The sequence below is a fragment of the Lissotriton vulgaris genome, chromosome 2_2 (assembly GCF_964263255.1).
Source record: "Lissotriton vulgaris chromosome 2_2, aLisVul1.2, whole genome shotgun sequence".
Taxonomy (NCBI): domain Eukaryota; kingdom Metazoa; phylum Chordata; class Amphibia; order Caudata; family Salamandridae; genus Lissotriton; species Lissotriton vulgaris.
Window position 1 is genome coordinate 75,143,390 of NC_141688.1, and position 19,482 is coordinate 75,162,871.

General features: G+C 46.9%; 1 protein-coding gene across 5 annotated transcripts in view; it reads left to right on the forward strand.

Moving 5' to 3' along the window:
• SIN3A (SIN3 transcription regulator family member A) overlaps positions 1–19,482 on the forward strand; it is an 802,206-nt gene that overhangs the window by 612,276 nt on the left and 170,448 nt on the right. For all 5 annotated transcript variants that reach the window (XM_086959309.1, XM_086959306.1, XM_086959307.1 and 2 more), the window contains one exon: positions 13,669–13,838. In XM_086959309.1, coding sequence (XP_086815435.1) covers positions 13,669–13,838 — 170 coding nt within the window. The remainder of the gene's footprint in view (positions 1–13,668; positions 13,839–19,482) is intronic.

Sequence of the window (19,482 nt, forward strand, 5' to 3'; positions counted from 1 at the left end):
TGAGTAATGTAATATGTGTGGGCGTAAGTTATAGTAAGCTCAGACATATAATTGCTGATTTTAACTACTTTCGCAAGTGAAATCTGAGCCGAGCTATATCATTCATGTAACCTTAGGTTTTCAGTGCATTTCTAAGGTTTTGGAATTTTATTTCACAACTGTAACCTTTGAGAGTGAGTGTCTCAATGGGGGTGTGAGGGTCTGGTGAGCCTGGGAGTGGCTGCATAATTGTCTCACTGGGTGTGTGAGTGGGTGCACACACCCTCCTGTTACCTCCAGTAAGTCTCACTCGGCGGGGTTGCTTAGAACTTGTCTGAGGCATCCGCCCTCCCCCTTTCCCCCCACCCTGCAAACACACCTCCTGGCGCACTACTTTTTGGGGAATGAAGTCCACTTGGAATCTGAGGGTCCTTGGGGGCCAAGAACACCTCCCATTACCACCAGTAAGTCCAACAATGTAGGATTGCTGAAAGCTGGTCGTAGGCCCCCCCCCTCCCCCTTCACCCTTGCCTTTCTCCACCACTATACAAAGGTGCCTCCCCACACTCTGTGTATTACAATAATAAACCCTTGGGTGGTGGAAGTCCCTGGGGCAAACCCTTCCTTTTTTTCCCAAAAGCCTTCATTCCCCAGGGACCTGGCCCTCCCAGGAGCTGTTAGTTTATTTATTTATTGCACCAGAGATTCACAGCTCCATCGCTTTTTTGCAGCAAATCGTTTTTTATAAGTGCTGTTTGGCCATGTTGTGGTCCCACGACCAGAGCTAAAGGGTCAGGGTATTCCTAACCTGCTCCCTTTTCGTTCTTTTTTGGTACATTTTTTTGGGGACTCTGCAGAAGCAAAGTCCCAAGATGGTTAACAAAACTTTGTGTTTAAAGTGTTGGTAGCCAATCAGATGTCAGCACAAGATCAGAAAGGTTTGCAAAGCATTAGCATCCCTATATATAAAACATTACGTTTCCTTGCGCTATATAAAACTTTATAAATAAAAATAAGTAAATAACATCCAAAACTTCTGAACGGATTTACATCAGTTCACAAAAAGGTCGCTTTCTGGACCAACAGCCACCTTTCTGTGTAATTTGGTGTAATTCCATTCAGCGGTTCTGGCTGGCATACGAACCAATACTTCACAGCGATCCATTAATTGAACATTGCCTGTGAAATATGGATTTCCTCACCATAATGACAGCTCCAAACCAGTATTCAGAGTTTTTATTTCAGTTCTTCTTTATGTGGCATAGAGAACCAAATTCTGCCGATAAGTGATATTGTAAATTATATGGCAAAAAATGCTCATTTTGCAGCACATTCTGTCAGTAGGTTTATACATTGAGATAAAAGCAACATGTTTGTAAGATGTGTGCCTATAGCTACTCATGCTTAGCATACGTTTGCGATTTAATGTTGTGCTTAGACGTTTGCAAGTTGTATTTGTAGACGTCTCGAGTCACTTGAGATGGTATGACTTTTCCTCTTGATGTACATTATACATGTACATCTATTCGGTTAGATTTTTTTTCACACAGTGGAGTGAAAGTATGTGTGAGAGTGCCTCCTTTGCCATTGTTGGCTCCCTCTTTCTACATGGTATTTGATGTTGTTTCGATTGTAGTGCACAGGGTCCCTGCCAACTAGGTCCCCTGTGCTAGTGCTTCTTCCCTAAAACATATCCACAATTGGTACTGTTGCCCCCTATAGCTCGCTAGTAAGTGGTACCCTCGGTTTATTGGGCCTGGAACCTGTAGTGTGTCCCCTCACTAGGACCATGCCACTTATCGAATGGCATCCTGCCTAAGTGCCATATCAGCAAGCACTACCTGAAGGTATGAGTAAGCCACCCCTCTTGTAGGCCTTACAGTCATAAGGCAGGATGCGCTACACTATAGGTGAGGACATATCTGTATAAGAAGATATGCCCCTACAATACCCAAGTACATTTTTAAATATTGTAAATGCCGGGGAAGCCATAAGGAGTACATGGACTGGAAACTCAACAACTCAAGTTCCCCATCACCATAATGGCTTCACTGAAACTAGGAGAGATTGGTACCAAACAACTCCTTGTAATAGATCCACACTGATGCCTGTGTAGGATTTATTAAACCATGTACTCAGAGGTGCCCCCTGAAAACCTACCGACCCTGGTGTGGTCACTGACTGGCTTTAGGCAGCCTGCCACACACAGCCATGTTTGTGGACCTCTGCTCTCTGGGTCCAGAAACAATGCACATCCTGGATGGAGGTGTCACCTCCTTCCCCAGGATGGGCTGAGTGCTTGAAGAGGAAGTTTCAAAGGCCTGCCTCCTTTGTAATGTGACAAGCCCCCCACCACCACCACCACCACCCCCAGCCTCTGCTGGTAGCAGCAGATGGCCGCCCCTGGTTTACACCCCCACTTTGGGCAGGGAAACCTAAAAATGCTACAAATTGTGCCCACCTTTGCCTGCTCCATCCCTCAGGTGGAGGAGGTGAAGTTAAACACACCTTTCAGTCCCCTCCATCTTGAAGAAGAGGGGACTCTTTCAATCAGGGCCAGGAATGTGCCCCCTCCAACTGGAGAGTGGCATAATAGAGGATGTAGTCACCCCTGGTAAGGTGCCCCCTTAAAACGACCCTTAAATCTAGTGTTTAAGAGGCTCTCTGACCTTTAAAACATGTTACCTGCGACCTAAGAAGGACCAAGTAGACGCCATGCAACGAAGCCTGAAGATGACTGCTGACTTGGCCCCAACTTCCAAGACCTTGCGAGTACACGAATCCTGTCCTGCAGCCAATGACCCGAGGAAGGCTGCCTGAACTTTGAAAAAGACTAGAACTCCAGAGGACAGCGGTTTTGTCCCCAAGAAACCAACACAAAGGACTCAGGTGTCCTCCGGTTCCGTGAGTCCTGCACACACTTCACTAGACTCTTATTTCCTGGCCCAGGACCCAAAACCAGCTGTTCGTTTACACTGACCTAATCCTCTGTGCCCACTTGATTAATATTTTAAAACCGATATGAGAAGAAAAGTGGTCAGTCAAGTCACTCAACATACAGCATACCCACTCTAATTAAGTGTATGTATGCTGCAAAGAAAAATGTGCAGAGAAAGGAGAGAAAGTATCTTGCATGCGCACCACCAGAGGAGCTACTGCTAGGTTCTAACCAGCTTGCCCACGTTTTTATCATCGATAACTTTCTCAAGCAAAAAAGAAGATTGTGTCCAGTGAAAGAAAGGTGTAGAGAAAAAACATACAATAGAGACCCTGTAATACATTTTTTATCCGAAACGTGAGTCTGCCCAGTATTAAAAACACAGCATGTTGTAAACCACTTCAAGGATGGCCAACATGTTTCATTGCCTGCTATATATTAGCGGCAAATTAGTCAGGGCAACCAATGTCAGCAATCACCTCCCTGGACATCTAGCAATAAATCAAGAGTGACTGAAAAAAACACAGAAAACAATAAAGAGTGGTTTATTTAAAAAGAAACACCCCCAAATCACGGCTTATTTCAGTACAGGTATGAATTAAAAATGGACATGTGGCCATGATATAGCACCTAGTCCTTTGTTAAAAAGCCATAATATTTACCTAGTGAGAGCCATGGGCCCACATACTTGCTCCCACTTAGTCGTAAGGGTGTGTTTCGTTTATACTTTCGATCTCATCACATTACAGAATCATTGCTTACAAGTTCATCTGTGGAAATAGACATCTCATTATGTGTTTCCAAACTGTGCCACTGGAAATAGCACAAAATCATTTATGTAGATTCCAACACAAGCTCAACCTCAATTTTACTCGCAAGCATTCCCTGGTGTCTAGCAAAATGCTGACTTAAGGCATTCACACAATCTCATTTATTTATTTATTTATTTTGAAAGTTTTATATAGCGCGAACAAGATCTTTGCAGATATCAGAGCGCTTTACAAGGACAAGGGGGTCATAGAGTAATAGACTGTAATAGTTGAGGTACTTAGGTACAAGGTGCATAGTTACATAGGTAGGTCAAATACAAGAGGTAGGTCAAAGGTGAGGTAGTGTGTACTATCAAAGTGTAGGTACAAGGTGCACAGTCAAACAGTTGCGCCAATAATATAAAAGTACAAAAATAAGGAGCATATACTTGTTTAAGCAATCTTAAAATGCTTAGCATGAGGATAGACATAGTTGAGGTAGGAGATGAGTACAGGGTGTATAGTCACACAGGTGCATCAAAGTACAAGAGTAGGGATAGTTGAGTTGGTGTAGGTACAGTATGCAAAGTCAGACAGGTGCGTCAACAATATAAAATGTACAAGAGGGAACGTATACAATCAAATAAGTCGAAAATACAAGTAATACAAATAGTCCAAGGGGTCAGGCAGGTAGTACAGAGCGGATTCTTGAGAGATGCAGAATAATAGATCATGTGTATTTAGCCATGAGGATCGCTTTTTCTTCTTTCTTAAAAAGTTTGTTGGAGGAGATGAGCCTGGTTTCAGGAGGGAGTGAGTTCCAGATCCTGGGTGCCATTCCTGAGAAGGAGCGTTTATAGGTTTTTTTCCTTCCGAAATCTCCGAGGCTTCAGCAGAAGATTGTTTGTTCTTCTAGTAGTTCTAGAGCCACCAGAAATTGTCCGCTTTTGAGTGAGGTAGGCGGGTGAGTTCATGTGTACAGCCTTGTGTGTCATGCAGGCTACATTCAGATGTATTCTGGTTTCAAAAGGTAGCCAGTTCAGGGATTTGAAGTCAGGGGAGATATGCGAGTGCTTTTTTGAGCCAGTGATGAGTCTCGCTGCAGCGTTAAGGGACGCTCTTAGGGGTGCCGTTGTAGTTAGGGGGAGCCCGCAGAGGGCGGTGCTACCGTATTCTATGTGCGGGATGACTATAGATTGTACTGCAGTTTGGAAGTCTTTGGCTGGAAGGAAGGGTTTAAGTTTTCTCAAGGTATTGATTTGGAAGTTCGCTCCTTTCGTTGCCTTGCTGATGTGCTGCTGCATGTTGACATTGGCGTCGAGTGTTATGCCTAAAGATTTTGCTGGGTCTACGATGGTAGGTTGTACATTTAGAGCCGTTAGGTGCTTAAGCCATGTTTGAGCGGTAGAGATTTTTGCGGGAGGTGAGATCAGGAGGAACTCCGTCTTCAGCGCATGGAGTTTGAGGTGATTCTCGGCAAGCCAGGATTGGGTGTTTCTAATCGTGGTGTTCAGAAGCATGATGTCCTTGGGAGATTGTATTTTGAGATAAAGTTGGGTGTCGTCGGCATACATGTGAAAGTGAACATTGGATGCTTGTAGCAAAGTAGTGAGAGGTTCCATAACTAGGTTGAACAGTGTTGGGGAGAGGGAGGATCCTTGAGGGACGCCTAGCGATACAGGCACCGGCGAGGACATCAGGTTGTTGCTTTTGAATCTTTGAGGCCGGTTGTGTAGAAAGGAGGTGAACCACTTGAGAACAGTCCCAGATATGCCCATTCTTGTGTTTAACAGATCGAGTAGGTTCTCATGTTTAACTGTGTCGAATGCTGAGGAGAGATCAAGAAGGATGAGGAGGCAGGTATCGTTTTGGTCTAGGATTTGGAGGGCGTCGTCAACTATGTGAGTCATGGCAGTTTCGGTACTGTGCCCTGCTCGGAAGCCTGATTGATGAGCGTTGAGGAGATCAAACTTATCTATGTGTTTAGTCAGTTGTAGCTGTACGCATTTTTCCAACAATTGAGCGAGAGTGGGAATATTTGTGATAGGACGGTAATTGTTTAGATCAGTGGGGTCTGCTGTTGGTTTTTTTAGTAGCGGTGTGACTTGTCCGACTTTGAGGGCGTTAGGGATGGATCCTTGTTGAAGAGAGCTATTGATAATCTTAGTCCAGAGTGGGAGGAGCAAAGGGATAAAGTCTTTTACAGCGTTAGCAGGGAGGGGGTCATTGAGGTGATTGGATGGTTTCAGGGTGCTGAGCAATCTGCCGATTTCATCTTCGGAGTAGGTGCCAAAGGATGACCATGTAGCATTGTTCTTTGGTTCAGCCACTGCTGTGTGTTGGGGGTTGGAGTAAAGGATTGCGTCATTGAGGAGATCGCTTCTTGTGTTGTCGGTTTTTTGGTTAAAGAAAGCAGAGAAGTCTTCACAGGAAGGTGTAGCGCCCATGGTGCTGAGTGTCTGGGGTTGTTCTTTGGATTGTGTTCTGATTAGCTTGAACAGTTTTCTTGGGCGGTTTTTTGCTTGGGAGAGCTGGAGGCTGAAGAAATCTCTTTTTGAGCGTTTTATTTTCCTGAAGTAGGCGTTTCTCTTTCTTCAGTGTTTTTAGGTGCAGTGCAGAGGGGGCTGACCTCCAGGTGCGCTCTGCCATTCGCATGGCCCGTCTATCTTCATTGAGGCTCCCGTCATACCATGGGTTGGAGATCTTGGACGAAACTTTTTTCAGTTGCATGGGTGCAGCCTCATTGATTATTGTGGTCTTAGCATTGAGATATTGGTCAGTCAGGAGTTGAACGTCCGTAGCGCCGGCAGGGGGAAGTAGGAGGTTGCAGCTGTTAGGCGGTAAGGAATTTGGGTTGAGTTTCTTCATGTCTCTTTTCCAAACTTTGGTCTTAGAGGGTTGAACTGTGTTAAATTTAATTTTTTTCATTGATAAGGAAGGAGACAATATGATGATCTGACCAGTCACAAGGTTGGATTGACTCAAGTTGAATAGCGTCCTCTTTGGAGATAAGGTCGAGGATAGAGCCTTTCTCATGGGTCGGGCTATTGCATATTTGGGTGAGATCAAGGGCGTTGAGGAAGATTTTGAGGCTATTTACCACTGTGTCACTGCTGTCATTCCAATGGAGATTGTAGTCGCCAAGGAAAATTTGGGTGTTTTGTCGTCCTGAGTTGGTTGAGATTGTGTCCATGAGTTGTTGGAAGAAGGAGAGCTTGTCCCCAGGTGGGTGGTATATAATGTGTAGTGAGCATACCGATTTGCTTTCGCTGATGACATCAAGGCAGAGGTATTCACAGGAAGTAAGAGAGGGGGCGGACGCTTTAATAACGGAGATGTTGCTTCTGTAAATACAGGCAAGTCCACCGCCTGTCTTTTTTGGACCTGTCAAGTCTAATGATACAGTAGTTGGGGGGGACTAGAATATCCATGATCGGTGTAGAAGAATCAGACAGCCATGTTTCAGTCAGAATGGCTAGATCCGGTTCCAGAGAAATGATGAGATCGGCAACCCCCGCGGAGTGTCTTTGGGCCGATCTGCAATTGAGAAGTATGCATTTGAGGCTAGGGGCGCAGAGGGTGGAGGAAGGTTCTATAGTGAGGGGTACATTTGTGAGGTTGTTGGGGACGGAGCCTCTGTTATCCTTTTGGTGCCTGAGGGGGTTAGAGATAATCGTTGGGATGGACAGCTGGTTGGTGTCTAGGCGATTTTGGGGAGCCGGGACGTAAGAGTGGAGAAGGGTGTGTATGTCATGATCTGAGATCGTATTGGTAGTGCGTCTGGGGCGATTAGTGGTATTGCGAGAGGGGATAGAGGTCCAGTGTGGGGAGTGTTGTGTGATAAGGCGAGAGGGAGGTGAGGAGGGAGTGTTAGGTGTAAAGGGATTATTGCGCTTGGTGGTATTGCGATTGATGTTGCGATTGGTGGTATTGCGAGAGGGGATAGAGGTCAAGTGTGAGGAGTGTTGTGTGGTATGGTGAGTAGGAGGTGAGTGGGAAGTGTTATTAGGTGTGAAGGTGGTGATGGGAGGAGGGTGTCTGGGGTGTGTGATGAGCAACTCTTTGATGAAGTGTAGTTCTTCTTTCATTTGGAGGAGGGTGGACATAATCATGTCCAACGTGGTGTTGGCTGGCGGTGAGCAGGCGTATAGGTTGCTGGAGAAGGGGGGGCATCGGGAGGAGAGGTGGAGCTGGTGAAGGGGTTGGAAGTGTTAGAGAGAGGATTGGTGTTAGGGGTGGTGTTGGCGTTATTGGGAAGGGCATCAGTGCTAAGAGGGGAAGGGTGAGTGGGGGCGGTGTGAAGGCTGGGGGTGGGGGTGGGGATGGGATAATGGGGAGTTAAGAGTGGGGGGGTGAGAGGTTGCAGGAAGAGTGAAGGCTAGGCGTGACGGGAGTGCTAAGTGTGGGGGGAGATAGGCGGAGAGAGAGTCATGTTGTGTGGGGTGCAGTTGGGGGAGGAGGGGTGTTCTGAGAAGGTTGGTGTGAAGGACGGGACTGGAGTACAAAGTGTGGAGGGGGATATGGGAAGCTGAGCGGAGGTACGAGGGTTGGTTGGGGGGATGGGGGAGCGGGTGGTGTATGAGGGGGCTGTGTCTGTGATTTAGGGGTGGGGAGGGGTAGCTGCATCAGGGGGTAATTGACTATGGTGCTGGGTGTGAAGGTGAGGTGAGTGTCGTTCTGGTGCTGAACTGGGTTAGGAGGGTTGTGGGTGGGTGCTGTGACGTCAGGGGTGGTATGACTGGGGGTGATATGAGTGTAAGTCTGAGGATTGGATAGGTGCTCTTTGAAAGTCAATCAATTCAATTAAAAACAATGTCACTCAGCATCATACTTGTTGCACAGCTTTGTCTTGCTTCATATTTTGGCCATGCCTAAGCCACTTCAAACTGCTCGGGCATGATTGCTGGACAACGTGTCACTTACTTCATTACGACCTCGTCCACAGCCTTATATTCATTCTCCAAGGCGGCATCACTCATACCGCCATCTTCTCAAAAAAACATACTCTTACCGCTTCACCAAGGATCTCCGCGCGGTAATTCAACCCGGCATGTCACTCACAAGCGATTTCCTTCCATTTCAACAAGACGCGGTCCACCTCCATGTGAGTCATGACGCTTTCATCGTCACATGACCCGCGTTACATGTTCTTTGTCATTACTGATAACTCGGGCACCATCTTTGAATGCCAAACAGTAGTCTATACAGATGCCAGGATATTACTATTGTGGAGTACTATTGGAAAAATATGTATATACACACCGCGTGATCTAACAAAACCGCAATACTTTTACTTCCTGTCTGTTTTAACTGATCGTGGTCAGACTACTCTACCAATATGACAGTCACCATTGCATCCCCTCTGTTATGTTAAAAGGGGTTTTATAGAGTGCTCAGCGACTCAATTAGTGTCCCGGCACTGTCAAGATCAGGCGTTCGGGCGCCATCTTTAAATACCCCAGTTTTCAATGTATTGATATATGCAACTCCCTAGATCTTACTCGTATGGGGTACTGGTAAGAACCAGATTACACAATACCACTACTTCTTGACTGCGGTAGCAAAATGAGGCCAGTGCGAACCCAAACTACATACCTGTTATAATATGCAGTATGAGAACAAGTACACCATTTTTGGCTACTCAGGATTGCATCAAGGCCATCTAAAGCATTCCCCATCACACTCATATCAACCAGCATGCATACGTATTAGCAGTACAACAGTGGTATCATGCGCCCAGAGAACATGTATCCATGGACCAGATATAGGGAAGTACACAGTCGAGGACTGCCACTACCCCAAGTGTATTAAAATCAACATATCGGCGCACCCCTAAAACTCTTTAAGACTGTGTTTGGAAGTAGTTGTGTTCACAGGATGCTACCCCTAAATGTGTAAACAGCACATTGCCTCATCCCTAACATTCATGGTGGATGTGTGAGCCCTCCCCCTGTCTGGGCGAACCCATTGTCTACTTTATAGCGAAGGGATGTAGATTCAGTTTAGAATATATATCGCCGTCAGCAGTGGAGGGCAACTAATACATTACATGGTTCTTGTGCCATCTCTATGTCACCATTTACTGATCTTGTTCCACTCGATTTGGTCATTAAGGCCAATCTGGGCCGCTTTCTCTGAAAATATCCAACGAGCTTCTTTGGTAGCGAGTATCTTATCCAAGTTACTAGAGTTGCCCACTACCTTCTCTAGCACCACCCATTTCAATGCTCTATGGTTGTGTTGATATTACCTGCAGTGTTTACCAAACATGTGGTAAATTTTCCTGCTTTAATGTGCTAAGATGCTTCTGCACACGGACCTTAATTTCACGAGACGTCAGACCAATGTAATGCAACCCGCATTGGCATGTCAATCTGTAAATCACATTGATCGAAATACAGTTGCTGAACTTGTTTAGGTACCATTTCCTTCCATTCATCAGCTGTACATTCGTAGTCTTTTCTATTAAATCACATACTGATCAACAGCCACAAGGATAGTGCCCGGACTGAATGGAAGTGTTCACAGTGCGCTGTATCGGTCTTGTATGGACAAGCCTGTCCTTTAAAGTCTGTGAGCGCTTGAAAGCGAACCTTGGTTATGTCATTTGATACTCTGTGGTGGACAATAACGGCCAATGTTTTCTAATGGCCTGTCTGATTTTAGTGGACAAGGGCTCAAAGGTCAGCACAACTGGCAGACAGTCATTAGATTCTTTGTAGTTTCTTTCAAGAAGTGCCTCCCTGGGGGTGTTGTGAGCCCTTTTGCGACCCCTGTTAACAATCTTCCTTGGATATGCCCGCTTTACTAGCTACTCAGTCAAGCTTTCAGATTGTTTCAGATAGTTACTTGAAAGAACAGTTCCTGCGATATCTAAGGAACTGGCCGACTGGGAGGTTATCCCTAAGGGCGCTTGGGTGAAACGACTGGTAGTACTAGAGAGAGTTCTTATCAGTTGGTTTTTGATGCACACTTGTGCTAATCTTGTTGTTAGTTACTCCAATGTCAAAATCAAGATAGGTCACACTTTTGTTGCTTATGTTCCATGTGAACTTCAAGCATTCGTTGCGACCATTCAGCCAGTCCAAAAACTCACAGAGCTGACTTTCCGGTCCAGACCACACACACACAAGTATATACCAAAATGAGTTATAGTGTGCGCAGAGGTCAGTGGAAACCCAAAGGTAGGCAGAGGTAAAAGTAGATGGCCCCTGTGTGAGAAAGTGCCCTCTTTCTGCATGGTTTCCCCCACTTTTTGCTGAACTGTTGATGTGCTTTGACTAAGTGTGCCCTGGGCTCCTGCCAATCAGGTACACCGGGCACTATGTTCTTTCCCTAAAAACTACATTGAAAACAAAACCCAATTGGCATCTCTGGCCTCCGGTCAGACCCTGGTAAATGGTACCACTAGTACCCAGGGCACTGTGACCAGGGAAGACCTCGAAGGTCTGCAGCACTTACTGTGCCACCCTTAGAGGCCCTGTACCATTACACTCGTCACTGCCTTTGCAGGCTGCGTGTTTTGGTGCAGAACAATGTGAATAGTGGTGCAGAACAATGTGAATAGTCGACATGGCACACAGGGATGTTTGCCATGCCATCAACCCACTGCCCTGGCATAGATCAGTCACCCCTCTAGCTGGGTGCACTATACCAGTGGTGAGGGTACAGGTGCATGAGCCCTGTACCTCTACAGTGTCTAGGTCCATTCTTAGACCTTGTAAGTGCAGTGCTGCCATTAAGAGTATATGGTGCTGGGAGTTTGTCATTATAAACTCTACAATGGCTACACTGAAAACTGAGAAGTTGGTTATCAAACTTCTCAGCACATTAGACCAACACTGATGCCAGTGTGGGATTTAATGAAAAATGCACGCAGAGGGCATCTTAGAGACGCCCCCTGAAATACGATCTACTAATAGTGTCCCAGAGGGCCTGCCTGCATTCCAGCCCAAAGATTCTGCCTCCCGTGAACACCAGATTTGTTAATCAGACTCCACTCCACAAGGATTCGCGGGTCTGCACCCAGTGCCCACGGCCCGAGCTCGAGTAGACCAACCGCAAGAGGTGGTCTCCTCGGCGATCTTGAACTCACGCTTCATATATGTAAATGCATGTATTTTGTCTAGTCTGCTTTAGCCCTGATGAAGGTGAACTAACCATCCATAATCACCGAAACGTACGTTGGCAGTACGCTTAGGAGATCCCCTTACATAAAAAAGATCAGCTGCAAAGTGTATAGACCATAAGATCTGTTCTTGCAGCAATAGACAGGGGTCTCTTCAGATAAGACTCACCATATGTCAAATGTCTTATGTATAATATGTCTACACAGTGTTTTTTAGATTAGGTAGTCAATATCACGGTATGTATGCAAGAATGACTGGTATGTATGCATGATTAGGTTGATTTCGGGGTTCTTTTTCTCCTGTCTTTAATATGTTATTTAAAATAAGTTGTAAAAAGTGTTAACTTTGTATATAGACATTTAAATGTATTTATTACCAGGAAAATTAACAAAAAAAGAAATATAATGATAAATAAAAATAATATTTTTGAATAAATCAAATGTCTGTCAGATATCTAGCATCCTTTTCAAAGCAATGTATGATATGTCTCACTGAAAAAAATATATAGGTTTTGATCAGAGGTTCTGTTATATTTTACATAAGAGCTCTTTGGACATCTAGCTCTCTTTATATATTCACATTGGTATTGGTCTCTTGATAAATGTTCAGACAGTGCACAAATGCTTTCTTTAGCAAATCCAATAGACAGAAATGGGAGAAATCATACAAATATACAGATCCTTACACTCACAGTAAAGGAAATGTAAAATGTGCTTCTCATTTTCTACTACATCCCTATATCTGACTTACAAGAGGCACTGAATGGCTCTATGTGGCCTCTTGATCATCCAGGTGAAATAAGTTAGTACCCCTCATTGATAGCACTATCTCATAAACTGATGTGGTAACAGACAGGCAACCTCTGCCTGCAACTTGGGAGAGACCTTCTACACCAACTTGTGTTTCTCATCATTTATTTTAAATAGTGTTATAATGGTCTGTCTTTTTCTACTTAACAGTTGCAAGATATGCCCTGTGTTTCCTCAAACCCATTCAAAATCTGTTCATTAGACCACTTTTGAAGTTTATTTCTAGGACTGTTCCTTTAAATCACAACATAATCCTGAAATTCACAATTAGCGAGCTTCCTACCAATTTGAATCTAGCCCCCCCCCCCCCCCCCCCCCCCCCCCCCTCCATAAAAAGACAGAACATTGTTGTTCTCCTGTTCCTAATGGGTTTTGCTTATCTGTCTGATGGCCTTCCAAGCCAGCTTCTATTAAATTGTCTATTTGACCCTGTGCCATGTTCTTAGTACCTGTTTTGATCCTTTTCTGTGGTAGTAGCACATTTATTTATTGCCAAAGATTTTCCTTTAAAGCCACTATTTAAAGCTGTCCTGAAGTATTACCTCTTTCAGACTGAAGGCACTTCATCCTCCATGCCAAATTTATTGGCCTGTGGAGTGTTAAAAATAAAATAGTTGTTCATTACACAAAGCTTTGGAAAACCCAGTGACTTAACCAATATTTTGCAAAATGCTTGGATTTGAACACTTTCTGTTTGGGAAACCCATACCAATGAAACATTTTCGTAGATGACCAACATGTTCATTTTTGGAGCTTGTCATTGTTGAATGCATTAATGAATGGAGAAGACTTTTTTATTGCACTAGTGTGGTCCAGTGCCTGAGTTATCAGAAAATGAATTCCCATCAGAGGTTTGATGGAAATGTTTATCCTTCTTTCTCCATTTGAAATTCCCTGTCAACTTCTGTTTGTAATTCTTGTGCACTTCTGCAGCTTTACAGCAATAGGCTTCCAGGATACATGCTGTTTCAGCTGTAGCTGAGATGTGGTCTATTTCTTGCCTTGGTCAGGCAAGTGGTGTATGATCCTTTCTCCCCACTTCTCCATTTCCTTTCTCTTTGCAGTGGATATAGATGTGGAGGACTACTATCCTGCATTTCTTGACATGGTGAGGAATCTTCTGGATGGCAATATGGAAGCACTTCAGTATGAGGACTCACTGCGAGAAATGTTTACCATCCATGCCTTTATTGCCTTTACCATGGACAAACTGATCCAGAGCATTGTCCGACAGGTGAGACTGTTTCTGCATGGGAATGGGGGTTTTAATTGTGTACTGTGTAGCCATTTCAGAATGTGTAGACCAAAAAAGCTTAATAAACGTTGTTTTACCAACTTGAATCTTTTCAGAATTTACATATTGTGCGTTATTCTGCCATCTTTTGGTTTGGTTCGGAAATTCCTTCCACCCCTGTTTTCGATTCCAAATAGAATGCCTGTCCTTGGCTATGTCAGATGCACCTTGAACCCTCAGTGCCTAGTCACCATCTTATAATTCTTTTTGACGTTCTTAAGTAAGGAAGCAATATCTACAGTTGTGGATCATAAGTACAGAAAAATCAGGGAAGCCCTGAAAGAATGCTGTTGTCATTGACCAGGAACAACTCCAAAGAAGGGGGGTCACGGGGAAAGAGAAACTTTGAAAACCACAGTTTTTACGATTGGGCTTTGGCCACGTGGTCGGAGAATTGACGTCCTGGTGATGTTGGTGAGGGAACGCCGCTTTTATTTTTTGACTTAAATGGCACCACAAGATTGTGCAGAAAGTAATACAAGGTGTGCAATTTGTGCCTGTCTAAAGACCATCAGCTGAAAGGGTGGCAAGTGTGTTCTGAGTTCCTTCCCTGGAACATTGAAGTGAGGGAAAATCAATGTTGGATACCTTATGCAATGGTGCAATCAAGACAACCCCTAAACTCACTTAAGGTCTTAGGAATCTCCTAATCCATTGAAATTGTTTAAGATACCCCAGGGAGATCAAGGATCAGGTGTCAAAGAATCATCTATGAAGAGGTGTGGCGCCGCGGCCAGGGCGACTGACTCTGGAATCTGGGGATCACGGTTCGATCCCCCGTGCCGGCGGCAGATTAGCCCAGCACCATGTGACTCTGGGCAATAGCTTGCTTAATCTTCCAGACGGCCCCCAGCGCCTAGAGACCCTCACAGGTGATTGTTCCCGCTTTAAAAATGTGGATTATTATTATTATTACCACAATCATGGGGGGAAAGCGGTGCACAGGAAGCCACACAAAGGTGTGGAAACGCACCAAAAAAGCCTAAGATCGAAGCAGTTCTGAACTGAGGTCTTGCCTTTGGAGTCAAAAATCACTTTGACCGAAATAGAAGGTAGGAGCAAGCAGAGTTAAAACCTAGAAACTCCAAAAGTCTAAAACAAAGGACACAGCTGAGAGCACACCTTCTTAACCTGGCTTTACGCTGAGGACAAGGAGCCATACAATACCCTAACTGACTCCCTGAGCCCTCCGAATCAGACCTCCATGCATGTACCTCGACTCTTAAAAAGGTACATGGTTGGAGGTGACCAAGATGGCTGATGGATATGACTTTTTTTTCGGTCCCTCCATCCTCGCTGCTGCCCGGCCTTACCACCTGCCCCCCAATCTCTCTCAAGCAAGGAGCTGTGGGGGTAGAGCCGCTGCTGTGGATGGCGGAGCCCCCTCTGTGGTTCTTCGAACTTCTTGCGGAGCCGTAGTCTCGGGCTGAAACATTCGGCCTGGACAGGAGGCTTCTGGGCCTGCACGGAGCTAAGACGGCGGGGGCGGCGTGGCAGAGACTGGATGCTGCTGCGCCTGCGACTGCCCACACCACCTCCGAAGGTCTGGGCCGCATTGTTCTGCTTGCTAGAGCTGCGACCCGCTGGGGTGGATGGCCGCTGTAGGTCTGGGCTGGTTCCCCTCGAATTTGCCCCTGAAAGACCTGAAGAGCAGTGGTGGTCCACACATAGTGGGAAAGCGGGCCACCTGATTTGATTTGCCCTAATTGGTAGGGAAATCCTCGCAGTAGTGGTGGTCTTGCCTAGCTGGTTGGGCCCCCCTTGTCTTGGCTGGGGGTGGCCCTCTGTGCTGGGGGTGACCGCAGGCTCAGGAAGTTCGGCCGGAAGAGAGGCAGTGTGCAGTGGAGGGCCTGGAGTTGAAGCTGGGCCCTGAGTTAAATCCTCCTAGATCGCGGAGGCTGGTGTTGGGACAGAGAGGGGCTACTGCGGTTTCATGGTGAAGGAACTTGCCTCAAGCCTAGATCACAAAGGTGGAGAGCTGGAGCCTGGGGCGGAGAGAGACGGGATAATCCGGTGCAAGGCTGGCCTTTTTGAACAGGATGCTTCGCTCCAGTGAAGATCTGTGGAACAGGCCTGCGACTGGCTGACAGGAGAGAGACCACACTCCTGTGAGGCGCAGCATGACTAGTCGATGTTGCAGCAGTGGCCGTTACGGACTCGGGATTGGCTTTGAGGACATTTACCAATACAGACTTGGGCAACTAGATGACGTCCGATCGCAACAAGAAGGGGGGCACACTCAAGGACATGTTTGCGAATCCACGGTCCCCCGGACGAGAGACTGGCAGGTGGCATCAAGTAGGGTGTCCTCACCAATAAAGGAGGAACTGGAAGCCCCGGTCACACGCTCATATCTGGAGACCCTGTTTGCCTCATTGCTGGATGACCTTTTGGCGGTCAAGAGAGATCAAGTGCGGGAACCACAAGTGGTTTGAAAAAAGGTTACAGACATCGGAGATAGAGAGGATGCATTAGTATAACATGGGATTACCCGGGATGAAGAAATAGATGAATTGCAACAGAAAATACAGTGCATCTCAGATCAGCAGCTAGACCACATCTGGCAGCCCACCTTAGGGGTGTGCTAGCCTGGTGGTGCAACACGCCTACTTGCATAGCTAATTTCCTGCCTGTCCTGGGGCCTCCGGGCAGGGGTGGAGCTGAGGTCGCATATCAAAGAATCAGGGGCTTTGAAACCTTGGGCCTTGATATGTTAAATCACTAGCCATTGTGCTGGAGAAGGTGTGACCACCTTCTTCCAGAGAAGGCATTGTTTCTTGCCTCAGCGTGGGCTTTCACCTGCAGGGTCTCAGAAACGTCTGTGGTAGCTGGGTGAATGATACCAGTCAGCTAGCAAACTAGATAGTGATAGGATTTTTGGGGGGGCACTTCTAAGGAAGTTAAATAATTTCGAAGGGTTCTGTGCTGTCACAAACAAATTTTAGGTGACACATTTAAAGTCGCAGTTTTTGTCCTTGTAGTCACAATGTCACTAAACCCAGAAGTAGGAAAGCTACTCCAAAAACTGATTTTGAGTGTCAACGTAGAAGGGGACTGCTCATTATTTTGGCCATATCTATGTGTGGGCACATAGGCTCTGCACAAGGGGAGACCGGTATCCCCTTCTTGGATTTTGAGGTAGGGGCACTCTGGCATTGTATGCAGCAGGAGCTTACTCCTCATTAGTGCTGAAGGACTGAACATGCTCCCTCTTGTATCCAAGACAAAGAAGTAGACTCCAGTTGTCAGCTGGCCAAGCTCCTTTGTAGCTACAGAGACACAACAAAGTTGAAAGAGGCTTTTCCTTGAAGTACGCAGCTGGGACCGATGACAACGGACTTTGCTGTTGGCCTCTGCCCGACACCTGGAGAGTCTCCAAGTGCACTCCCCATATGTCCTGGATGCTTTTGAAGTGTACTCATGTTATTTTTGGGGAACCCCAAAAAATATGGAAACTTTAAAAAACTTTTTCTCCAAAGCTTCAGGGGGACAAAGTATCCAACTGGCAGTTCTACAGCATTGTATTTAATTTCAGCTTCATCCCAGTCAAGGCTCCTAGCTCCTCTGAAAAAACAATCCAGTCCCATTTTGGGTTGGGCCTTAATATTCAGCAAGAAGTCTCCGAAGCTCTAACTTGCTTAAAGTATTCGCCCTTCAGTGGCACGACGGCAGCTAAAGTTTCAGCAGCAGCTTGCTGAGGGAGTTTTTTGTCTCGGAAATTGACATACTTTCACCATGACCAAACCATTTGGTGTATCCTACCAGGACTCTGTATCAGTCTGCCTAGGTCCCTGTCTACCACTCCCACCGATTGGCTATTGTTGCCACTTTGTGGGGTTTTAGCTTTATTTTCACTAAACTCTTGTTTACCTTGCTTAGATACTACTCAAATTACCTTAGATTTGGGGGTGTGGCTTGGCCGGCAACAATGGCAGTCGTGCCTTAGGCTTGCTCCGGCCAGCCTGCACTTATCCTACCTGAATATCCTGCCCGAGCGCCTGCAATTCCTAGCAAATTACCGGAGGTGCCACAGTGTGGTCCGGTGATCCCCCGATACCACTGGGGGACTGCGTAGTGTGGCGGCACGACTTGCGGAGTAGAAGCATCCTGAAGAGTGTCGTCGCGGGCGGCGCCAGGGCCTCGAGTGGCATACCTGCCCAGAGGTGTGCTTCCAAGGGCCGGCGCAGAAGGACTGAAATGGCGGTGCGGCATGGCGCCTTGTCCGCCCGCGGTTGGGGACGACCCACATCATAAGGGTGCGCCCGGCTGCTGATTGATCCGCCGGGCGCTGCTGTGAGGCTTCAGCACAAGCAGATCCAGAGCTGCTGGCAGGGGGAGATCCTGTGTTGGGTCTTAGGCCAATTGAGGGCGGCGGCCATTTTTTCAGCCCGGGCCGGAGGTGAGATCTGCCACATATATCCGGTAAGAGGCCTCCTCCTTCCTGCTGTGAGCTTTGAGGGGGAAGTGAGCAGCGTCACAAACACACTTGGTGTGGCGGCCGGCCGGGTCGGTGTAAACGGTCCCGGCGTTCGGGGGGGGGGGGGGTGCGCGGCGGTGACCGCGCACACCCAGCATCAGACCGCGGTGGGTCCCTTCTTCTGAATAGGGGGGCGGTCCTGTCCCGTTGTTTGCACAGTGGTGTGGAGGGACCTGCAGTGACGACACCTGGGGCCCCCAGAGGAGTTGGCGATCGGAACTGTTGGTGGAGCCATATTGCCTGCTTTGGGTGCCCTGGACGCTGTGGCGGCCATCTTACTCGGCCCGGGCCCGCAGCGGTGAGTCGGTTTTATTCTGCTGTAGGCCGGGGGAGCCTCTGTGGTGAGTGCGCCGCCCCTCCTTCTCTGGACAGACATCTGTGGGGTGTAGTGGCCCTGGATCTGGCGTCCTTGGCGGTCCTGTCAGTCCGCAGTGGTGTGAAGGTGGCGACTGTGGGGCGGCGGTGTTTGTGACCTCGCCCTAGTGGTGTCCCTTGGATGTTGGTGGCCCCGCAGCCCAGTCCCAAAGAGCATATTTACAACAAGGGGTGGTGAGGAACAGAGTCTCTGAATTAAGCAGAAAGCTCTCACCCAGTCAAGAGATCAGGGCTAGATCCAACACCGTTTTTTAGCTCACTGCACCATCCCAGTTTCAGAACCTGGCTGTATGCAAATTAGTCTGTTCCTGTCCCAGTGCATGATGGGAACAGGGCAAACCAAACTACAAAAGCCAATTCTTACACTGAGTCCCTTTCTCACTGCTCCATCAGGATTCAAGCAAGCCGGGCCGAAGAGGCTGAAATGCCAGAAACCGGTCCCCGGTAGCTTGTCTCCTTTCTGGTAAAGAATTGGCTTTGTAGTTTAGTCTGCCCTGTTCCCATGATGCACTGGGCCAGGGACAGACTGATTTGCATATAGCCAGGTTCTGAGCTGGGATGGGGCAGTGAGATAAATAACGGTGATGGATCAAGCCCTGATCTTTGGACTGGGTAAGAGTGGTCTGCTCAATTCAGACACTCTGTTCATCACCACCCCCTTTTGTAAATCGATTTTGGCCACTATAGGTGTGGCAGGGTATACTCAGACATGAGTCCCTTTCTCACTGCTCC